The following is a 19194-nucleotide window of genomic DNA, read 5'->3' as shown; positions in this document are numbered from 1 at the left end:
CCACCCAACTGGAAAATTCATCCAGGAATAGATTTGCCAGATCTCTTTTGCCTGAAAGCAAATAGCGAAGATTCCACACTAGTGATACTTCACTGTCCTCCAACAGAAGACAGGAAAGAACACATGGGTTTTAATGGATTTAAGGAGTCAACTGCAATCACTGCAATTTTTTGTTTCAGTTCTGAGGTGACTGAACCCATTATAAAAAAAAGACATTAGATGTTCGTAAACAAATAAGCACTTTATTATTTTGGAAAAGAAAAACAATTAACATTTGTAAACTTCCTGTCTGTCTGGATCTCTCTCTACTGACTGCTCTTAGGCAGTCTGTAAACTCCAGCAGAAACAATGAGCTGGTGGTCTCTGACTTTTTTCTGCAGGAAAGCCTGAAGCTCATTGACATCCATCTCAGTGACACCAGGTCCTGTAGCCACGAACATGCGCAGCATGGAGTGAATCCTCTCTAGAGTCATGCTCTCCAGGTTAGTCAGCATGGCCTGAATGTAAGCCCAGAATAACTAAGCCAGAACAGAAGCAAACACAACAATAATCAGCCACTGACAGCAACAATCACTCACTCACAACTCATGATATTTACAATATTGTGGTGAATAATATAGAAAGAGTTTCTGTAATACAGGCAGAATGTCATGGTGTCTGTGTGCTTGGAAAAGAACTCACTTGCAGTTTCTCCTCCCTCTGCTCAGACTGTGTGGTGGTGTTCGAGTCTCCCTCCTCGTCACTGTCTATAAGCATAACGGCTCTCTCAGGCCGCTCTCTAGAGGATGCCGTCTCCAGTATGCTGTAGCGCCCGCCAGCCTCCTCCTGCACCACTCCGTGCTGCTGCCACAATGCCAGCTTTCTACGCACCAACTCCTGAGATACGCCCAGAGCTCCACTCAGCTCTTCCAGCGTCCACGTACCTTAGAGAAGTGAGACACAACAAATACTTGAGAAGCATACCTTCAGAGGCAAATCATCACTACATTTAAAACTCTTACAATAAAATCTTTTATGTCCAAACCCAGTTTATAGGCCTACAAAATTGCCTTAACTGTGTTTGTTTATATAAGGCATTCCTAATTACACCTGAATCAGTTTAAAAGATAATTCATCTAGGTTTGTTTATCTTTTATTTTTATTACTGTTTTTTATACTGTTTTTATTACTACTCAGAGAAACACATAAAATGAGCTAAATGGCAAAGAATGCATCAGGAAATTAAAACATACTTACAGTGTACTAATTAACCAGAATAACGTTGCGAAATAGGTCTTACGCCGAAGGCCAGCACTTACTTTTGTCCTGGAAGTGCAGGATGATGGCAGCATGGATGGGGGACACTGAGAGGTTGCTGAGAGTTCGGTCTTCTAGCTCCACATCCAGAGTTACTGAACCCAGATGAGGCTTCCAGCTCAGAGTCCTCATAGCCTTCACAATAATAGACACATAAACTGAGCTTCAGCAATGCATAAGGAAATACATTATATAGTTCTTAAAACTTCAAAAAAGGTTCTTCACACTTACACATGTATTGCAATACTCTTTTTAGCACCTTTATGACACAAATGCATGAGAATGTATAGCATCTACCAGTCTACATGATATCTACTGGATATAAACCTTTGCACTAGCCAGTCCAGCAACCAACCTCATGAATCTTGCATATAAATGAGGAATTTGTGGGAAGAATAACAGAAACATTGTATTTACAATTAACAAGCAGCCTTCAGCACCAAAACTAGTTTCTTTGAAAAAGAAAATAATCATTAGTTATGTATGATGATGATGATGATGGTGGTGGTATTGGCAGATATTTGCCTTTTAAAATACTGCTGTTTATATTTGACCAATATTTCAAATCATTATTTGATGATGCATTTATTGTACTCCAGGAGAGCAGAATGTTTAGGTCACACTTTTTGTAACTTTTTATATAAAGTTAAAATTCGCTGGAATGCCAATGTTGTGGAAGTGGATTTGTTTATTTTATGAATGTTTAAGTATCTGTCTCAACATCAGCAGATACGCACATAAAAAATATCAGATACAGGCATCAGTTAACAATTCCTATAGTAGATCTTTCTTCTTATTTTTTTTTTTTAATTGCAAACTTTATATAAATCATAACATTGCCATTGTGGCAGCTGTTTTTTGTAGAATAATGATATTAAACTTAAGCCAATGGAACAGCTCAGCAGCAACAGCCACCATAGGTGTTACATTACCACATTAGATATCGCTGTGGTATATTGCAGTGGTAGATATTGCACTTAACGAACTGTGAAATAATCTGATTTGTTAGATTAGTTCCGTGCCACCCCAAACAGGTTTGATAAAAAGGAAAAAGAACACCCAATAAACATTCTAGGCAAATGGCCACTGGACCACAGGCTCCACGTTTTTAGAGGGCAAAAAATGTAATGTGACCACGGTGCTGAGCAGTAAGCAATGTCAAGCCCTGATTCTCCATCGTTTAGCTGGGAGTGTATTTTATGGCCATTAAAACCAAACAACAAGGTATCAAAGACAGGTCATTCATATGGATTGAATTAATTGCACTTCACTGGACAGATATAAAAAGTTGACAGTAAAAACAAGTGAACCCTTAGTTGAGAGTTATTCCTACCATTTTGCAAGAGAGAAAAAAGTCAGGGCTTAAAAAAAGAGGATGTGAGGAAAAAAAAAAATGAGACCTTGAGCTTTTCAAAGCGGTGTGTGTAGGCCTCCATAGCTTTGGAGATGACAGCAGGCAGCTCCATCTTCTCCTCTTTGAGCTGAGGCCAGAACTCTGAGGACAGGATCATGGCCGACAGAGGAATAGGAGGCTGCTCCTCCGCAGGCAGACGAGCCTCCTCCTCGCGGATATTACTGTTGATCCGCCGAGAGTCTGCCACGTCCTTGAGAGAGGGAGGGAAGGAAGAGAGAAGAAAATTTTTAAATTATATTCCATGCTCAAAAATGCCATCTAGAAAAGAGGGAGCTTATTGTAAGTAGGTTTGATAAACTCTGTCTGTAGAGATGGTATATCATTATTGATGGATATCTGAATCAGGCTGACATCAAAAAAATGGTGGATACCACAGCAAAAAGAAGAAGGAATCCAACACATTTTTATAACAAATCAGAAATAGGACACACACTCATGTGTTGATGTGACGATGTTAGCTGTATATTTCTTCCTGTTTGAGTAGTTTGTGCATGATAGTCTACTTTAACACAGTGGAAAACTTCAATTAAAAAAAAATAAAAAATTAATGCTTAGTAGTTATTCAAGAAAATAAGAAAAGGAAATTTGATCGGTATCAACATCAGCTGATACTTAAAGTTTTAATCTGTATCCATACTGGAAAAAAGTGGCCTCTCTATGTATCTTCAAAGTAAATGATGCTTCAAAGAGCCTACTGTTATCACTTCATTAACTAAGGATCAGATGTTTGCAAAACCAAGTTGCCAACTAATAGTGTACACATTATTGCATAACTTCACTATATCCCAAATAAATCCATATAAATAAATAATCTTTATAAACCACACAAAATAAAGAGGACTCCTTTATTTGCACAGTCTACTAGACTACATGTGTAGTTCTTGAGTGCCCTGTGGGTGATTCACAGAGAATAATTGTGCGAATGACAAAACATGCTAAGAAAATGGAGTAAATTAGGATTTTGCATGTGCTAATTAGTCCTAAATTTGGATCTCAAACTCAATTTGAAATAGCAGAATTATGTTTGTCAAAAAGATAAGTGCACTGAATCAAGGCTTTACAGAATTTTAAAAATTTTTTTACACATACAAAATTATCATTTTTAAATTAGACACGCTGTAAATACTAGACTAATTCAATGTATCCCTATGATCTTTGAAAAGTACAACTTTTATTTTAGCAGGTCACAGAACAAACATTCGATTTTTGAGTCGGTCCCTAAAATGCAGGACAGGTAAAATGTGTCTAAAGAGCATTGAGCAATCAATTCTAGTAACATCATTACTTCCAGCTATAGCTATACATACACATTTTTTAAAATCAATAAACCAAAACCTATGCAACAGTTTCCAACAGTCTGATGGAAAAAATATGAAAATATGAATTTTATGCCTTGTAATTTATGCAGAAACTCAATGGAAACATAACTAATGGCAGCAGCTACAATGCAAAATGCACCTCTGATTAGTGCCTGCCTTTCTGTGGTATTAATTTATACAAGAAATCCTCATTCTTGAAATGACTCTCAGACCTTACAAATCGCACTACAGATGCTACATTAATCACTCACATTCACACCTCCCTGTATTTTACACCCTCTTACACCATGTTCACAAGGACATTCTTGTATCCACCAAAAAACAAAACAAAAAAAAAAACAAAACAAAAAAAAAAAACCACACACATTCCTTGCCAATGATTTCAATGAGAATGATGCATTGATGGACATCAGTTTTTTCAAGGAGACTACTCTGACGTACCCATGCGTCAGCCAACAGGATACATCATGGAGAGAGCTTCAGTCATTAATGTTCTTTTGTAACAACACATGGAAGAGAAGCTAATCACTTCTGCCCACTAATATCTAGTGCTATACAAACCACGGGCCGTATTAAGAACTTCTTACCTCTGAACTATCTGTTTAATCACCATGATGACTTTGTTTAGGGCTAAATTTAGTAAAGAAGCTATAACAGAACAACAGTTCTTAAGTTCAGAATCTTATCCTAAATACAGATACAAAAAACTGTATTGCAGAAACATCTTAACTGGACAGAATTTCCTAAATACTGTCCTAACTTTAGAACAACAATGGTGTCTTCTCTTTTAACCATCAGTGTCTATTGTTTTTTTTAGGCACGTTATAGGCAGTTCTAGTGCTAGTATAATAATAATTACATACTATAATTATAACAATAATTTATACTGCTAAATGGCAGAGATGGTACTGTAAACAGGTAGAGAGTATTGAGGTGTTTTTCTTTTCTAACTCACATTTTATATATCCCAGACACTTCAGACATGATCTCCACCATCCCCTCTCATTACATTCATATATTAATGTTGATAAAACATCAAATACAATATATCAACAATGGGGATAAATAATGAGGAAACTCAAATGAGAGGCTGTTCTTTTAGAAGAACATATGCCAGCTAAAGCTTCAGGACATAAAAACTGTAATTGGGGAGCGACAATGCTCTGATAAATAGCAGGGAGTGCTGTGACCATATTCATGGTATTCACTTGACATCACACATTCGTAATGTCCCCATTTTGGTTGTGGTAGAAGTGCGTGGTTTGGGACGGAGTGTTGGATCAGCCAGTGAGAAGAGTTCAAAAGTCCAGCAGTTCCAGTGGCTGATAACAGCTCTGCTGTGCTGCTTGTTAGTAGTTTGTCAATAGCTAGTTAGCTGTGTTTAATAGTTTTTGTAAAAACTCACACATTGGATTGTTCTTCTGAACTCTGTCACACTGGCCTATTTTGCTTGGTCTTCATCCTCATGCAGAGTTGTAGCTTAAGTAACAGTGACGAGACAAGCTCTATCAGAGCACAGTCAGTTACAGCTTGTCTACCAAAATGGGGTGTTTTTACTGACATAATTGAATACTGTGAAAACTCAACTTCCAGTTTATTGCACTTTAGTTTTGATTTGACCGTTTTACTTAAGTAACAGTGCAATAAGATTTCCTACCCTGAGTTAAGTATGAGGCTGTAAGATGAGATGAAAAATTTGCTTTTATGATATGAATTTGTTTCGGGGGGATGCTGGAGCCTATCCGAAGATCCCCCCGCGACCCTGACGGAGAAGCGGCTTAGAAAATGGATGGATGGATGGATATGAATTTGTGAAAACTTGCAACAAAATACCACCGCAGTTCTTAAGACATAGTACAAGAGCAACTGATTTGATAACTCTCACACTTTTATTTCCTTTTATGAAAAGGAGCAAGAACTGCCTGCAGTTTTCACTTAGGAGCTTTCATTTTTAATCGGGTGTCCTGCCAGCATTGTTTTCTGCCCACGACAAGCCTGAAACATTTATTTAACCTTTTTTTTTTAATGTCTGTCAAAATGTCTTGTAATGTGTAGTTAGGAAGAACTCCTCCACACTGAATACTCATTAAGACAAATCCTCATCAAATATGCTTGTGTTTTAACTCAAGTTATTCTTAAGTGAATGTCGCGTATTTTAACCACCTGCAATCCACACACAAAAAACTTTGATAGGCTGAGTGCTTACTACTTTGATCATTTCCATATACGATTAGTTGGACTAATTCTTTAAGAGACAGACCTACCTTCAACATGACCTCACAGTAGTGCATGTGGGACTCTCCAAACCTCAGCTTCAGCAGCTCTACATTTCGAATCTCCCTATACCAACACACAAGCACATGCATAAATGCTCAGAATATTAAAAAAAAACAAAAAAAAACAAAACTGTACTTTCAGAGATGTGTTATTCTGTGATTGACTCAAATGAGCAATTATATGGCTTCTGCTGTTTCTTTCATGGGGAAAACATGTCAGTAGGCATCAAAAACAGAGATCACATCGAAAGAAACATTTAAAACACATCTAAAAAAAAGCCTGTACAGTTCTGGAACACCTTTTGAGATAAATATCAACTTCTAGCAAAATGTTGAGAAAATTAAGGAGAAGGGTACTGCTTATATTTCAAAGCATACCACCTCATCTGCCAATCAAGGTGAGGTAGAAATACAGGGGTGACAGTGGGAAAAATTCCTGAGCCTGAACTTTTTTTCTCTGCTCGGGAGGTGAGCAGGGTGGGGGTGCCATGTATGCGACACACTTAACACATAACTTGTTGGCCCCTGGGCGCAGATATACGTCCATGTATAACCCTGATCTTCATTACTGTCAAAGAATTTTTGCTTTTGAATTAGTCCCTTCAATGATAGATTGTGTTGAATTTTGTTGAAAAACATAAACAACATTCAGACATGAGATAAACAAACCCAATATAAGCCTATATTTCAGAAGCTTGTGCAGATTACCAGAACTCTTGGGACTAGCAGGCCTGTTCAGGAATCCATACCTGTTTTTAACTAGTCACATACCTTATTGCTTCTATAGCATAGGAGACTACAGATACTACAGCCATACCAAGAACGGTCAGCAGGTGGCAATAACAATCCTCCAAAGTAAACTAGGAATTGATTAGTAGCCTAACCATTGACTAAATGACCTGAATAAGGACACACTCATTTCTTTTAAAAATATAATAGCAAACTATGCACCTTTATTTTAAATATTTTGAAACAGTTACAGTGCAACAAACTCATAAATAATACTACAGCCCTAAAATTACTATTCAGTTCCATTTTCCCCTTAATATAGGCTTAATACAGGCTTAATATAGGCTTAATATAGTTGTGTTCCATGGCTGAGTTTATACGTTTCGCGTTGACAGTGGAAAAAAATTCGCACGTGTATTTCCCGGGATTTCCTACTGAATCTATCAATTTGTTTGGACAAAGCAAGTCCCGCCCCGCCCTGTCGGCTTAATGGCTAGTAGGCTAGGCCTTGGTGTTGGTTACAGTGAAACCTGCGCATGTCAGATCAAGAGAAGTGTCAGATCCTATGGTCAGATCACGAGGCCAGGGGTCGGCAACCCGCGGCTCTTTGATCCCTCTGATGCGGCTCAGCTTTTGAAAATAATTAATTTAATTAACGTATATTATTTTTGAGACTTAAAAAAATGTTCGGGCGGAATATCACAAACGTCCGTTATTTAGTTTCGGTTCGCTTGACTGACAGGTCGGCGTCGTCACCCCGCCCCCCCCTCTCACTGAAATACATTTCCAATTATTTTGCTTTTATGGCTCTCTGAGTCAAAAAGGTTGCCGACCCCTGCACTAGGCGAACCTTTTTTTTTTCGCAGACACGTCGGTACGCCGGAATTCCGGCGTGGCGCCTGAAAACTATCAGGCCTGGAATTATGGCATCAGCTTCTATGGCCACGGTTCCCTTATATTTATTGACATGACTGGAGGAATTCTGAAGTGTAAAGGGCTACGTCATCTGCATATCGTCAGCCAAATGCTTTACATTTTAATTAATACATTATTAATGAACTCATTGTACTTGTATTAAGGTATTTTAAAACATACCTTAACATTTTTAGATAAGCATTAATACAAAACACTAATTTAGTAGTCGATTAGTTGGTTACGTCATTACTCGTCTTTCTTGCACTCACTAGGAACGCTCACTGGAGAATTAACAACAGTGCGATGGCAGCCTCAAACAAAATCCTCAAAAGTGTGGGAGCTAAACTCAGACAAAAAAAATTGTAGTTGTGCCATTTGTAATGCCAACCTTAGCTGGCACGAGAGCACATCCTCCATGTCGGAGCAGCTGAACCTCGTCGCTTCCCTGGACGAAGATTAATCGCGGTAAGATACGCAGCGTCCCAAATCGGATACTAGCACACTAAATAGCGCATATACTTTTAGACGTGCACTCATTAGTGTAATGTGTGAAGTGCAGATGTGTGTGGTTTGGGACGTGGCCGTAGTTGCGCTAGCGAGGTACTTCGCTAATGTTAATGTTAAATTCCGTCCTGCTTCATGTTCTGAGCTGTAACATCTGTAAATGCTGTTCTCTGGTATCGTTAATGGAGCTGGAAGAGAGAAGCAAGTAACTGTTATTCACAGCGACCCTCTTCACGTTACAGATAACGTTTAACCTACAGGTTTAAACACGGCATCGTCGTCTTAGCGTTCAAATTCGGCGGACACGGGAGAGCGGTTACAAACAGGTTTCTGTTCTCCGAGAACGCAAAGGGCAGCTGGGCGAAGGTTTACCGTGGAAACGAAACTTTTTTGTCTTTTGTATTAGCAGGAAAGTTCAGTAATACAGTGAATTCCTGAATGTTATTCATCTTTATTGTCTTCATTGTTAGTCAGCAAATGCATAAAACAACCTCAAGTTAAATGTAAAAGCTAATAGCTACATTAAAAAGTTATGTAATGTAGTGAGTCATAATCTGAACAATCGATTATTCGTTTCAGTAACTGATAGACAAATCAGATTAGTCGTTTGTTGCAGCCCTATAAACATTGACCAAAATTGTCTGTTGTTCATCTGTTGTGCTTTGACATCATATTGTATAATATTATAACGCTTGTATTGTAAAGCTGCTGACAACACCCAGTCCTAGTTATAGTGTGATTAATACATTAACGCATTTTGTGCATGCATGTGTTGTAAGTAAACGCACCTAGCTGTGTTGTAGTTCAACTGGTGGAGTAGTCTATCTGCCAGCACAGTCTTGTACTCGTCAATGAAGATCTCCTTACTGCCGTAGATGCTGACCAGAAGACTGATGATATCCGAGGAACGTCGCTTAGAGCCCATCTTATCTACAAAGAGAGAGATTAAAAATAACAAGCAGAGTTGTATGTCTATGGTGTTTTGGTTTATTTATCTGCCTACAGCATTTAAACACTAGTTTCAAACCTGTGAGAGCATCAGTAGGGTCAGGTGTCCACTCATCTGGGTCACTTCCCTCGTCTTCACTGTCCTGTGTTTCCAGGGTAACAGGGTCAGCTCGAGAGAGCTCATTAGCCAGATCACTGCAGCCCTCGGCATCGCCCGTCAGACTCCCCACAATCTGCCGCACCGTGTCTTCACGAGTCCTGTCCATATTAGAGCAAACACAACAACCAATGTTTTCACTACTCTTGATAGAAATAGACATCATCCTCCTAAGATAGTCATCCAAACTGATCTTTGTGTTCATTTAGTCAGGGCTGTTTCAAAAGCTTCAGCTTGTGTTAATAGTTCATGTTAAAAATTAAAAAAAAAAAAAGTAAACATTCCATTTTTTATAAATATTTAAATTTATGATGGAGGTATATATTTGTATAATTGTTCTGTTGTACAAGCCAGTCTCTTTGCAGCTTAATTTTCTTGACTAGTCACATTAGCTTCCAAAACTTGATATTTAGTGGAGCTCGTTCATCCATCTAACTTGTGCTGTCATAAGGGGGTTTAGTGCTTCTGGACAGAATATATACAGTTTGAGATGATAATTTTCTTGGTTTTGGTTTTCCAGACCTTGCCTCGACTTCCACAGTTCCACTTAACTAAATTTTCTTCAAGGCCTTGAGGACAGTGGAAATTGTGAGCGAGAAGCATTCTTTTTATAGTCTTCCTCTGCTTTGTAGGCATTGATTGACTTCATTTTCAGATCTGCAGCCAGCTGCTTAGAGGAGCTCATGCAGTTGGTCAATATTCTTCAAGTACAGGCAATATCCATAACGCACTCAAAAAAAAAAAAAAAAAAAAAAAAAAAAAAAGCATACTGTGACAACACTATATAACACATTTCATTATACTGCCCATGGTTATAGGTACATTCTTTTCTAACAAATGATTTAGTCATGAGCTGGTAAAATGATCAGATACCAGCATCTCCATATGCTCAGGACAGCAGAAATCAATGCTATTAGCTTGAAGAGAAATGATTTGGAGTTATCCCTGAGGTCTAACCTGAGATACTTGCGAATTGGTTGGCAGGCCACCTGCAGAATGACCATGGAGGGGTCCAGTTCTCTCAGAGCTTTAATAGCCGAAATGTATACAGTGATGATGTCTGATGTATGGACACCTGCAGAGGTGAGAGGAAGCAAGAAATTTATTTTTTAATGATCTTTTTCAGAGGAAAAACAGCAGGGTCTTTCCACACTATGGCCTCACTGATCATGTCCTAGATTTCCATGGAATCATGAAATAAATACATTTTTAAAAATTGTGTTTTAGTTATGATTTGTTGACTCATCAGGTTCTAAATTGCTTAAATATTGTTGTATAGTTTATTTGCTTACAGAATTACTAAACTGAAATATTAACTGGATATACGGTAGCATGCAAAATGATCAATTGACATTTGTTGATTTTCTAAGTGAAAATAAGGACTCATCCTCTACTGAGAACAATTTCATTGTTTATTTGCTGATTATATCATATAAGGGAAAAAACTAAATGTGGCCTGTGCCAAAGTTATGTCACATTTTTCAGGCAATACCAAATACTTCTTCAGTCATCTGAATTACAATTGACACAGATATTTTATTTTAAAAGACTGATAGTCAAAAATAATTATTTTAAATGATGCAGCCCATTCCTCAACAAACGCCATCCCAACAGTGAAGTATTGGGATGGCACCATCAGGTTGTGGGGATGCATTTCCTAAGTCGGGACAGGGCACATTGTTAAAACAGAAGAACAAATGGATGGTGCAAAGTTGCAGGGACATACTGGAAGACAACCTGCTTCAGTATACTGAAAAAAACTAAAGCCTGGGAAAAACTTAACCTTTCATCAGGACAATGATCCCACACAAGGCCAGGAGTACTTGAACAACAGTTTTAAAAAACTGATTTTAAAAAAGTGAGAATTTGAATTTTGTATTTGAAAAAATTGCAGTCTACAAGCCTTATCCAACCAATCTCAACAAGTTGGAGCAATTCTGCCATGAAGATTGGACAAAATTACTTCCAAGGCATACAAAGCAGGTAGAAACCTACCCCAACCAAACTTAAACTGTTACTAAAGCAAAAAGTAGTTCTACCAAGTACTAGTCTGTACAGGTTTTACACTTACACAAGCAGTTTTTTAAGATCTAATTTAAAGTTTGCAACAAAAATACTGGCTCTGATAATCCATGCAAGTGACATTTCTAACCCAGGCAAATCTGATGACTTTCAAGGGGCTGAATACTTTTGTAAGGCATTGTATGTCTCATTCACACACAATAAAAATTACAGATGCATTGCAACTCCCGCATGGTTATATGAATATGTATATAAGTAAGAAACTATGGACACACTATGGACATAAAAACAGGTTTTCAAAACAAAGTTTAGAATATTTCTAAATCTATATCATGTTTTTGAAATATCTATTATGCAGAAAATCTTTTACACAAGCACCCAAAATGCGGTCTTGCTAAGGATAAAAGTATTTTTTTTATATACAGACCAGCTGGAGGAAAGAGATTGAGAGTTCTAAGGATATCAGGAGAGAGCATTTGTCAGGTTTTGAAAATATCAGTTATACCAGCAGCAGGAAATGGGAGTTCAGATGAAATCAGATTGTGGCAGTGTATCACGGTAAAGAACATTTCCTCTCTATTTAATGGGAAATGGTACCTATGATCACAACAGCAAGACAAGACGCATGCTGGATGCTTGTAAAAGGGATTTTGTGTATCGCATTTCCCTAGCATTGACAAATATAAGACCGCTATTTGCAATTATTTTCTATTAACAGTTTGAGTATTTGGTATTTTGGTGTGCTTGTAGATAACATGCCAGATAAAAACACACAAATGTTTGGGGTTCCCAGGAGAAAATGAGATGACTTAAGGTTACAGCTCATAATGCAGCTGTGTTTTTGATTTGCTGAAAAACAGGGCAAGAAGAAACACAGGCTCAAAACACAGCCCTCTGCTCCACTACAGAAAATGCAACACCCCATCCATATTGAGGCTCCTTAACATAAAAGTCCTTGTACAAATAAACTTAAAACATCCCCCAAAAAAAGCGCTTCACATGCTTTTCTATGCTCCTGAAATACTAAACAAACAAGTGTTCATTTGTTGAGAGAAGGAATAAATCATTTATATTCAGTGGTGACCTGGGTGCAGCAGGCGTGTCTCAAAAGCAGACTTGAGGGAGGTGAGCAGTTGCTGCCTCTGATTGGTCCGCTCCAGGCAGAACTTCAGGTCTTCAATGGCAGGGATAGACTCTGGGAAATCTAAGTAGACAGAGCAGGATACAATCATTTAAGATTTAAATTTAAAAATAGATAAAAGCAGGTTATGTAACTTCTCCAACTCAATGACAACCCAATTAGCTTGAGAAGGTTTCAACTTCACTTTACTATCTAATAATATAATAAAATGGTAGAACCTTTTCTTTACCAGACTTGCCCTTTCTAAAATGTTTATGTACACCAGGTTTCATATTCATGGTCTTACAAAGCAAGACATCTTGCTTATCCAGCTGAATAGACTTGCAACTTAGAACCCTGGATTTTCAGTGCCTTTTCTGGCAGATCATGGTTTACCAGAACATGGCAACTAACACTAAACTCCCAGGCTGCTCCAGGACATATTAAATACTGGAGTATGAATATTATACAGCTCTTGGACCAATCAGTGTAATACTTCTGGAAGGGGTGGATGCTTTTTTTTATCCTTTTCTGGCAACAATGTACACACAGAGTGGTGTACAGGGTGGTAAAAATGTAAGGCAAATTGTCCAGAGAAAAAAATATTTCTTTCAGATGTACCACTCTTTTACCATTTCCAGCATTATATTTAAAAACTGTAAGCCAGCATTTTATCTTTTCACCTCGAATGATGCTGAAAAGCTCCTCGATTCTCATGTTGACATATATGCGACAAAAGAACTGGTGCATGTGGCAACGCCAGCGCTGGAGGATGGCACCACCTGGCTGATCAGGTTTGCTATCGGCAGGCACAGACCTGGTGCCAGTCTCTCCCACCTCACTGGCAAAGACCCTGCTGAGCCAGCCAAGCACCTGCTCCAACCACTGCAGCACAAACAAGACACTGTCAGAAACAAGGATTTTATTTTAACATATTTTTTAGTACAAGACAAGATTAAGACATTAAATATAAAAAACAAATACAGGGATAATCCCAGGAGACAAAGGACAGTATTAAATATATATATATATATATATATATATATATATATATATATATATATATATATATATATATATATATATATCTGTCGTTAATAAAAAAAAATGACTGAGAAGATGTATATTTTTTGATAATGGATACAAAGAGCTAAAATATGAGCAAATGTTCCCATACATCATTGAAGTCTGCCAGAAAAGAGCTCTCATATTCGCCTCTACAACGCTGCTCCATTCTCTGCTCAATCAGCCGGTGCAAAATGCTTGTCACTGCCTCAGAGCTCACTCTTTCCAACAGCTGCAGTCTGGAGCTGCAACACATACAGACAATTACATACATACAGCAGCATACTCTCTAATATGGTGGTACTCATGCTGCATGAGGTGTTTACAAACTCCAGCAGAACTGCTGTGTCTGACCCACTCGTACCAACACAACACACACTAACACACCACCACCATGTCAGCGTTAATGCAGTGCTGAGAATGATCCACCACCCAAAGTACCTGCTCTACAATGGTAGAACTACAAAGGGCACCTATATAGCAAGTGGAGCTGAGAAAATGGATAATGAGCACAGAAAAACAGAGGTGGTCACAATGTTATGCCTGATTGGTGTATATATTACTACTGGGTACCACACAGTATCAATTTCCATTGCTATGCTGATGACACATAATTACACATATCAACCAAACCAGATGAGAAACTTCAACTTAATAAGATTGAGGACTGAGTAAAAAACATTTATGATCGGATGTCAAATAACTGCTAGAAACAAAATGTCTAATTTAATGCTTAAACCTAATGGTTTCATGGTTTCTCATTGCACCTGGTACATTTAGTGAAATTCAGATAGCACCAGTCATTAAAGCACTGTGACTGAGTTTAGTGCACGTTTGGGTATAAAGAAGTTATGGTTGGCTTAAAAACCACAATCACTTCACCAAAAAAGTTCAATTTTTTAAGATGATGGTTGAAAAGATGCTATCCTGCACCGCTCATAACTGATTCGTTCAGATATCACCAGCAACCAGTCTGCTGACAGAATGTTTAAGATCTGAGCATGTTTAAGATCTCAACGGCTTTCAGTTAAAAGTCAGGGAACTGTTACGGTTATTCCAAAAGCATGCCCTGAAATAGGTTATGGTGGATTTTGAGGGATATTTTGGACCACTGTCCTGTTGTAGATGACAACCTATTTTCAGTTTTAGTTTCTTTAGAATTTAATATTTAGTGGAACCCTATTTTTAATCTAGACACCTAATGTTTACTATGCTACTGGCTGACACACAACTTCAAAACTAGACCCAGCCAGTACTTAACAGGAATTTAACACTGTTTGGTCACTGAAGTCACAGAATTCCATTTTACTTCATTAGTCCATAGCACGTGTGTCCAAAATGGCTTTCTGGCTTATCTAGATTGTTTTATTTTGCTTCACTTCAAATGTCGACAGGCCACAGGTAGGGCTTCCTTCTGATGCCACTTTCAGGCAGATTATGTTTGTATAATCAACCACTCCAGTGTCAGCTAAATCTGAGGGTTTTCTTAGTCTTCCAAATCTTGACTTAACTTCAACAGAACCTCTTAACTGCCATTCTTAATATTATTTCATGCAGCAGAAATTGCATGGCTCTTTGATATCTTTTTTACAGCCTTTCTGTGCTTTATAGGCATCCTTTAGCTTTATTTTGAGATCCTTGGCCAGCTGCTTTTAGAGGAGCCCATGGCAATTGAGTATTAGCAAAGTTTAAAAAGTCAGACAATTTGTTACGCAAAGAAACTGTCATAAGCTGGTAATCCTAATGACAATTCTTGACCTGCCTAATTAGCCTTATGAGTCAATTAAGGCCTAACAAAGTGATTAATTTAGACTTCATAAAAGTAAAGTTGTCCAAAGTTTTGCATATGGATTGTATTAACATTTGCTGTTTTTACAGTTTACTGCAGAGGGTGCATTTACTTTTTTTCACTTCAAAAATCAATATGCATAACAGCCCATTTTCTCAGATGTTCTCAGATTTTCCACAGTGTCAGGGCAAAACCATTGCCCACCATTGTCATTGTTAGTTATGATCCACTGTTATAAACATTGCTGTGTCACAAAACAATGTGTTGTCAGTACCCCAGTACTCACAGAATGTGGCTAAGCTCCTGCAGCTGCTCCAGGGCTTCCTTACACCAGCACAGCTGAGGCAGGGCAGCACAGCCTGGACATACACATTCCCCATCAGCCTCTTCTGGCCCCTCCTCCCCCTCTAGGCCCTCTCTCACCTGGCGCATGTGTACAGAGAAGGTGCGACTATAGAACTCCAGCACCCGCTGCTGGAGCACCGGTGAGGGAGAGAAGAGGAGGATCGCACGGATGACCGAAAAGGCCCTTTCTCGCAAACCATGGGCACCAGGGCCCACCAGACCCCCCCGGCCCTCATTCTGCCATGAGCCCAGCTGCTCAAGCCCACCTGAAAGCAGAGAATCAAACGACAGAAAGAAGTATAATGCAAAAACACTAATATGCATCAAAATTTCAGCCACAGAAAGCAGGGTTACGTAATGTAGTATAATAGTTATTTGTTAGCTAAGTAGCTAATTCTACTGTTTACCAGAATTATGTTTTGGGCTATTTTTCCTCTCTTGAAGAACAGGTGGCTTTGTTTAACTCTACACATAATTCTGTGTAACTGTGTGTACATCTGAGTGCACATGCTGTATGGACCATTCTTTGACAGTACAACCCATGTTAGCTACTAAGCAAACATAGCTAGCAGGTAAGGGGCTAATCCGCCACTCTGGCCACTTTCAGCTTGTATTTTAATAGTTTCAAGCAACGAACAAGAAAAGGCAACTCAATTTATGACAATTAATTGACAACAAATGTCATGATCATGACAGCCCTAATTAGAGTCTAACTGATTCTATAATTCCAAATCCAATGTGGCTGGATCACCACCTTCAGATTAATTTTGCCACCCTTAAAACCACAGCACATAATTACTGACAAAAGATATAAAACAGTGACTGAATCATAACCAGAGAGTTTCTATAGCCACAGCAAGCAGTGATCCTTTGGAAGGTCAATCTTTCCCAAGCTCCTAGAGACTAGCTATAAGTTTTCCATTCAAATCAAATGTCAAACAAAATAACACCTACAAAAACAACAGAACACAGCCTACCAAGGAAAGGCTCGAGACGTAGAAAGAGGGTCCTGAAGGCGTCTAGCAGAGCTCTAGCCCTGTCTCTCTCCTGCGAATCCCCATCTAGGTGCTCTAGCCCAGCCCAAAACTCTGGAGCCACATCAGTGGTTAAACGAACCTGAAGGGTCTCCAGCAGCCAGCCCTCCACATACTGACCCAACCCCTGCTCACAAAGCAGGGCCAGAGCATCAGAAATAGTCTCATCAGGAGCAGCAGGGGGTGCTACAGGAGATACCTACAGGGAAGATGATGCATGTGTGTATGTAAAGTGTTGAATAAAAAGGCATTCTTGAAAAATGCTTTTAAAGGGTTGGATACTAGTGTATATATACAGACACACTTGTGTGTCTGTATATATATATATATATATATATATATATATATATATATATATAGCACAACAGTAGTCATCTATGCATTTTCATTTTCACATAAAAATTCCAGACTCTGATTCCTGTGACAGGTTTTATATGGAAAGAGGTACCTTGGATTTTTACAAAATTTCTGCAAATTTAAGTCATTGAGATTTTAAGACATTCCGAGTGGTCTGATGTGACATGAGAAAACTTTACAGTGGTGGGGTTGATAACCAGTGAACCTGCACGTCTTCTTAATTTTTATATGTAATTTGGTAAGAGTAAATCTGACAAAATATGCTTTTGTTCTGTACTACTGCCATATATCAGGCTGCTTTTAGGCAAAACTTTATACCAAAATTACTGTAAAACAATGTCTTAGACATCAGACCTCATACACGCAACCGCTAAAAACCTCGCGTAAACAAATAAACCGCAGTTCGAGCCCGTCTGGTGCAGCCTACTGACTTTTGACACTCGACGTAAAGTGTTTTTCCTGCTGGTGAACTGGTCAGATTCGCTGTTAGCTAACTACATTTACCATCAGTAAAATCGCAATGCCTAGTAATTTAAGGTGAGGACGGCTGTGTTTCTCTCAGGCTCACCAGGGCAGCAGTCACAGCGGCCCAGGCTGCAGGCAGTCCGGGCGGCATTGAAACCGACCGGCCGTCCTTCATTTCGGTAGGTCCGTGTGCTCGGCCAACCTACGAACGTAACCCCTGATCTGAATACAACATTTTAATGGAATTCTTTTTCATGAACAACAGAGAGCTGTACTTTATGTTTGAAAGGGCTCCGCGGTCTCAGGCAGCTGTTTATTTCCCTCTAGTAGATCGCGCCCTTCTTCAAGCCTCTGTCCCCCTGTGATGACGTCGACGGTATCGACAACGTTGACGTTTTTAAGTTGTTTAATTCGTTTCAGACTCAAATATATGTGAAAGATATTTCAGTCTTAAAATCTGAATAGAATGTACATTCACATAAGAAATACTTGTTGTTTAACATCAGCTTATCGTTGCTGAGACACACGTGACTAATAAAAACGTCAGGTTGCAGACTTAGTCATAGTGTCAACAGAGGACTACAGTAAACATACAAATGTAATATAAAACAACAACAACAATAATAATAATAATAACAAAAAACAAATGAGGAACGACCCTTAAAGATCTCCTTTTTATTATCCCAAAGTCCTAATGCAGCAATTCTTCTTAAACTTACCAGATTTTCTGGCATTCCTGTGTGAAACTGACGTAAGCACACCTTCATCCAGTAAGAAGGCCTTTTCATTATATTTTTCATTGTTATTAGTACTGTTAAACAAAACTGAAAATGCTTTCACATTACCTGACACATGTTTATTTGTAAACATCTGGATTTCTTCACAGTTGTTATGATAAGGTCTACAACACAAACATAACCATTTTATTTACTATCCAGAACCATAAATGTACATACTTGTAAATCTATGTCCAAAGCCACCAGTTGACAATGACAAAATAGTAGTAAACCAATAAACTGTAACCTGTAGTCTTGGACATTAGGCAGCGTATTTAACCAGTTCATGTAACCTTTTAAAGGTAGATGTCTGGTTCCTATCACCACAAATGAAGAACTGCTATTCTAGAACAGAGCGTTTCACCTCACATCCCTCTGAATGACTTTGCTTACTTTGTATGATTTACAAATAGTCAAAAATAGGTGGAGTTCGCAGTTGATCATAAAAATGAACTTCGCTAGTCATATTCTGGTCCTGCGATGGACTGGCGACGGCGACCTGTCCAGGGTGTATCCTGCCTTCCGCCCGATGACTGCTGGGATAGGCTCCAGCATTTATAAAATTTCTTATTTTGCATCTGTCGAGAATTTATCAAGGTATGTAAAAAAAGTATACAGATCTGGGTGAATAAATGTTTGGTATGATGGTATATTTTTAGCAAA

At 38.5% G+C, this 19194-nt stretch overlaps 1 protein-coding gene across 1 annotated transcript; it reads right to left on the bottom strand.

Moving 5' to 3' along the window:
* Positions 1–222: 222 nt before the first annotated feature.
* On the bottom strand, positions 223–18116 carry anapc2 (anaphase promoting complex subunit 2). Its single transcript, XM_017714135.2, has 14 exons — positions 17859–18116; positions 16877–17132; positions 15841–16165; positions 13878–14010; positions 13384–13585; positions 12665–12784; positions 10516–10633; positions 9481–9659; positions 9242–9383; positions 6294–6369; positions 2697–2900; positions 1299–1431; positions 682–923; positions 223–518 (listed from the first exon to the last, which is right to left on the bottom strand). The coding sequence occupies exons 1-14, from the start codon at positions 17928–17930 to the stop codon at positions 306–308; spliced, it is 2415 nt and encodes an 804-aa protein (XP_017569624.1). The 5' UTR covers positions 17931–18116; the 3' UTR covers positions 223–305.
* Positions 18117–19194: the final 1078 nt, after the last annotated feature.

This window comes from Pygocentrus nattereri, chromosome 23 (assembly GCF_015220715.1).
Source record: "Pygocentrus nattereri isolate fPygNat1 chromosome 23, fPygNat1.pri, whole genome shotgun sequence".
NCBI classification, from domain to species: domain Eukaryota; kingdom Metazoa; phylum Chordata; class Actinopteri; order Characiformes; family Serrasalmidae; genus Pygocentrus; species Pygocentrus nattereri.
The sequence above is the reverse complement of the archived record's forward strand: the minus strand, read 5'-3'. Positions and strand labels throughout refer to the sequence as shown.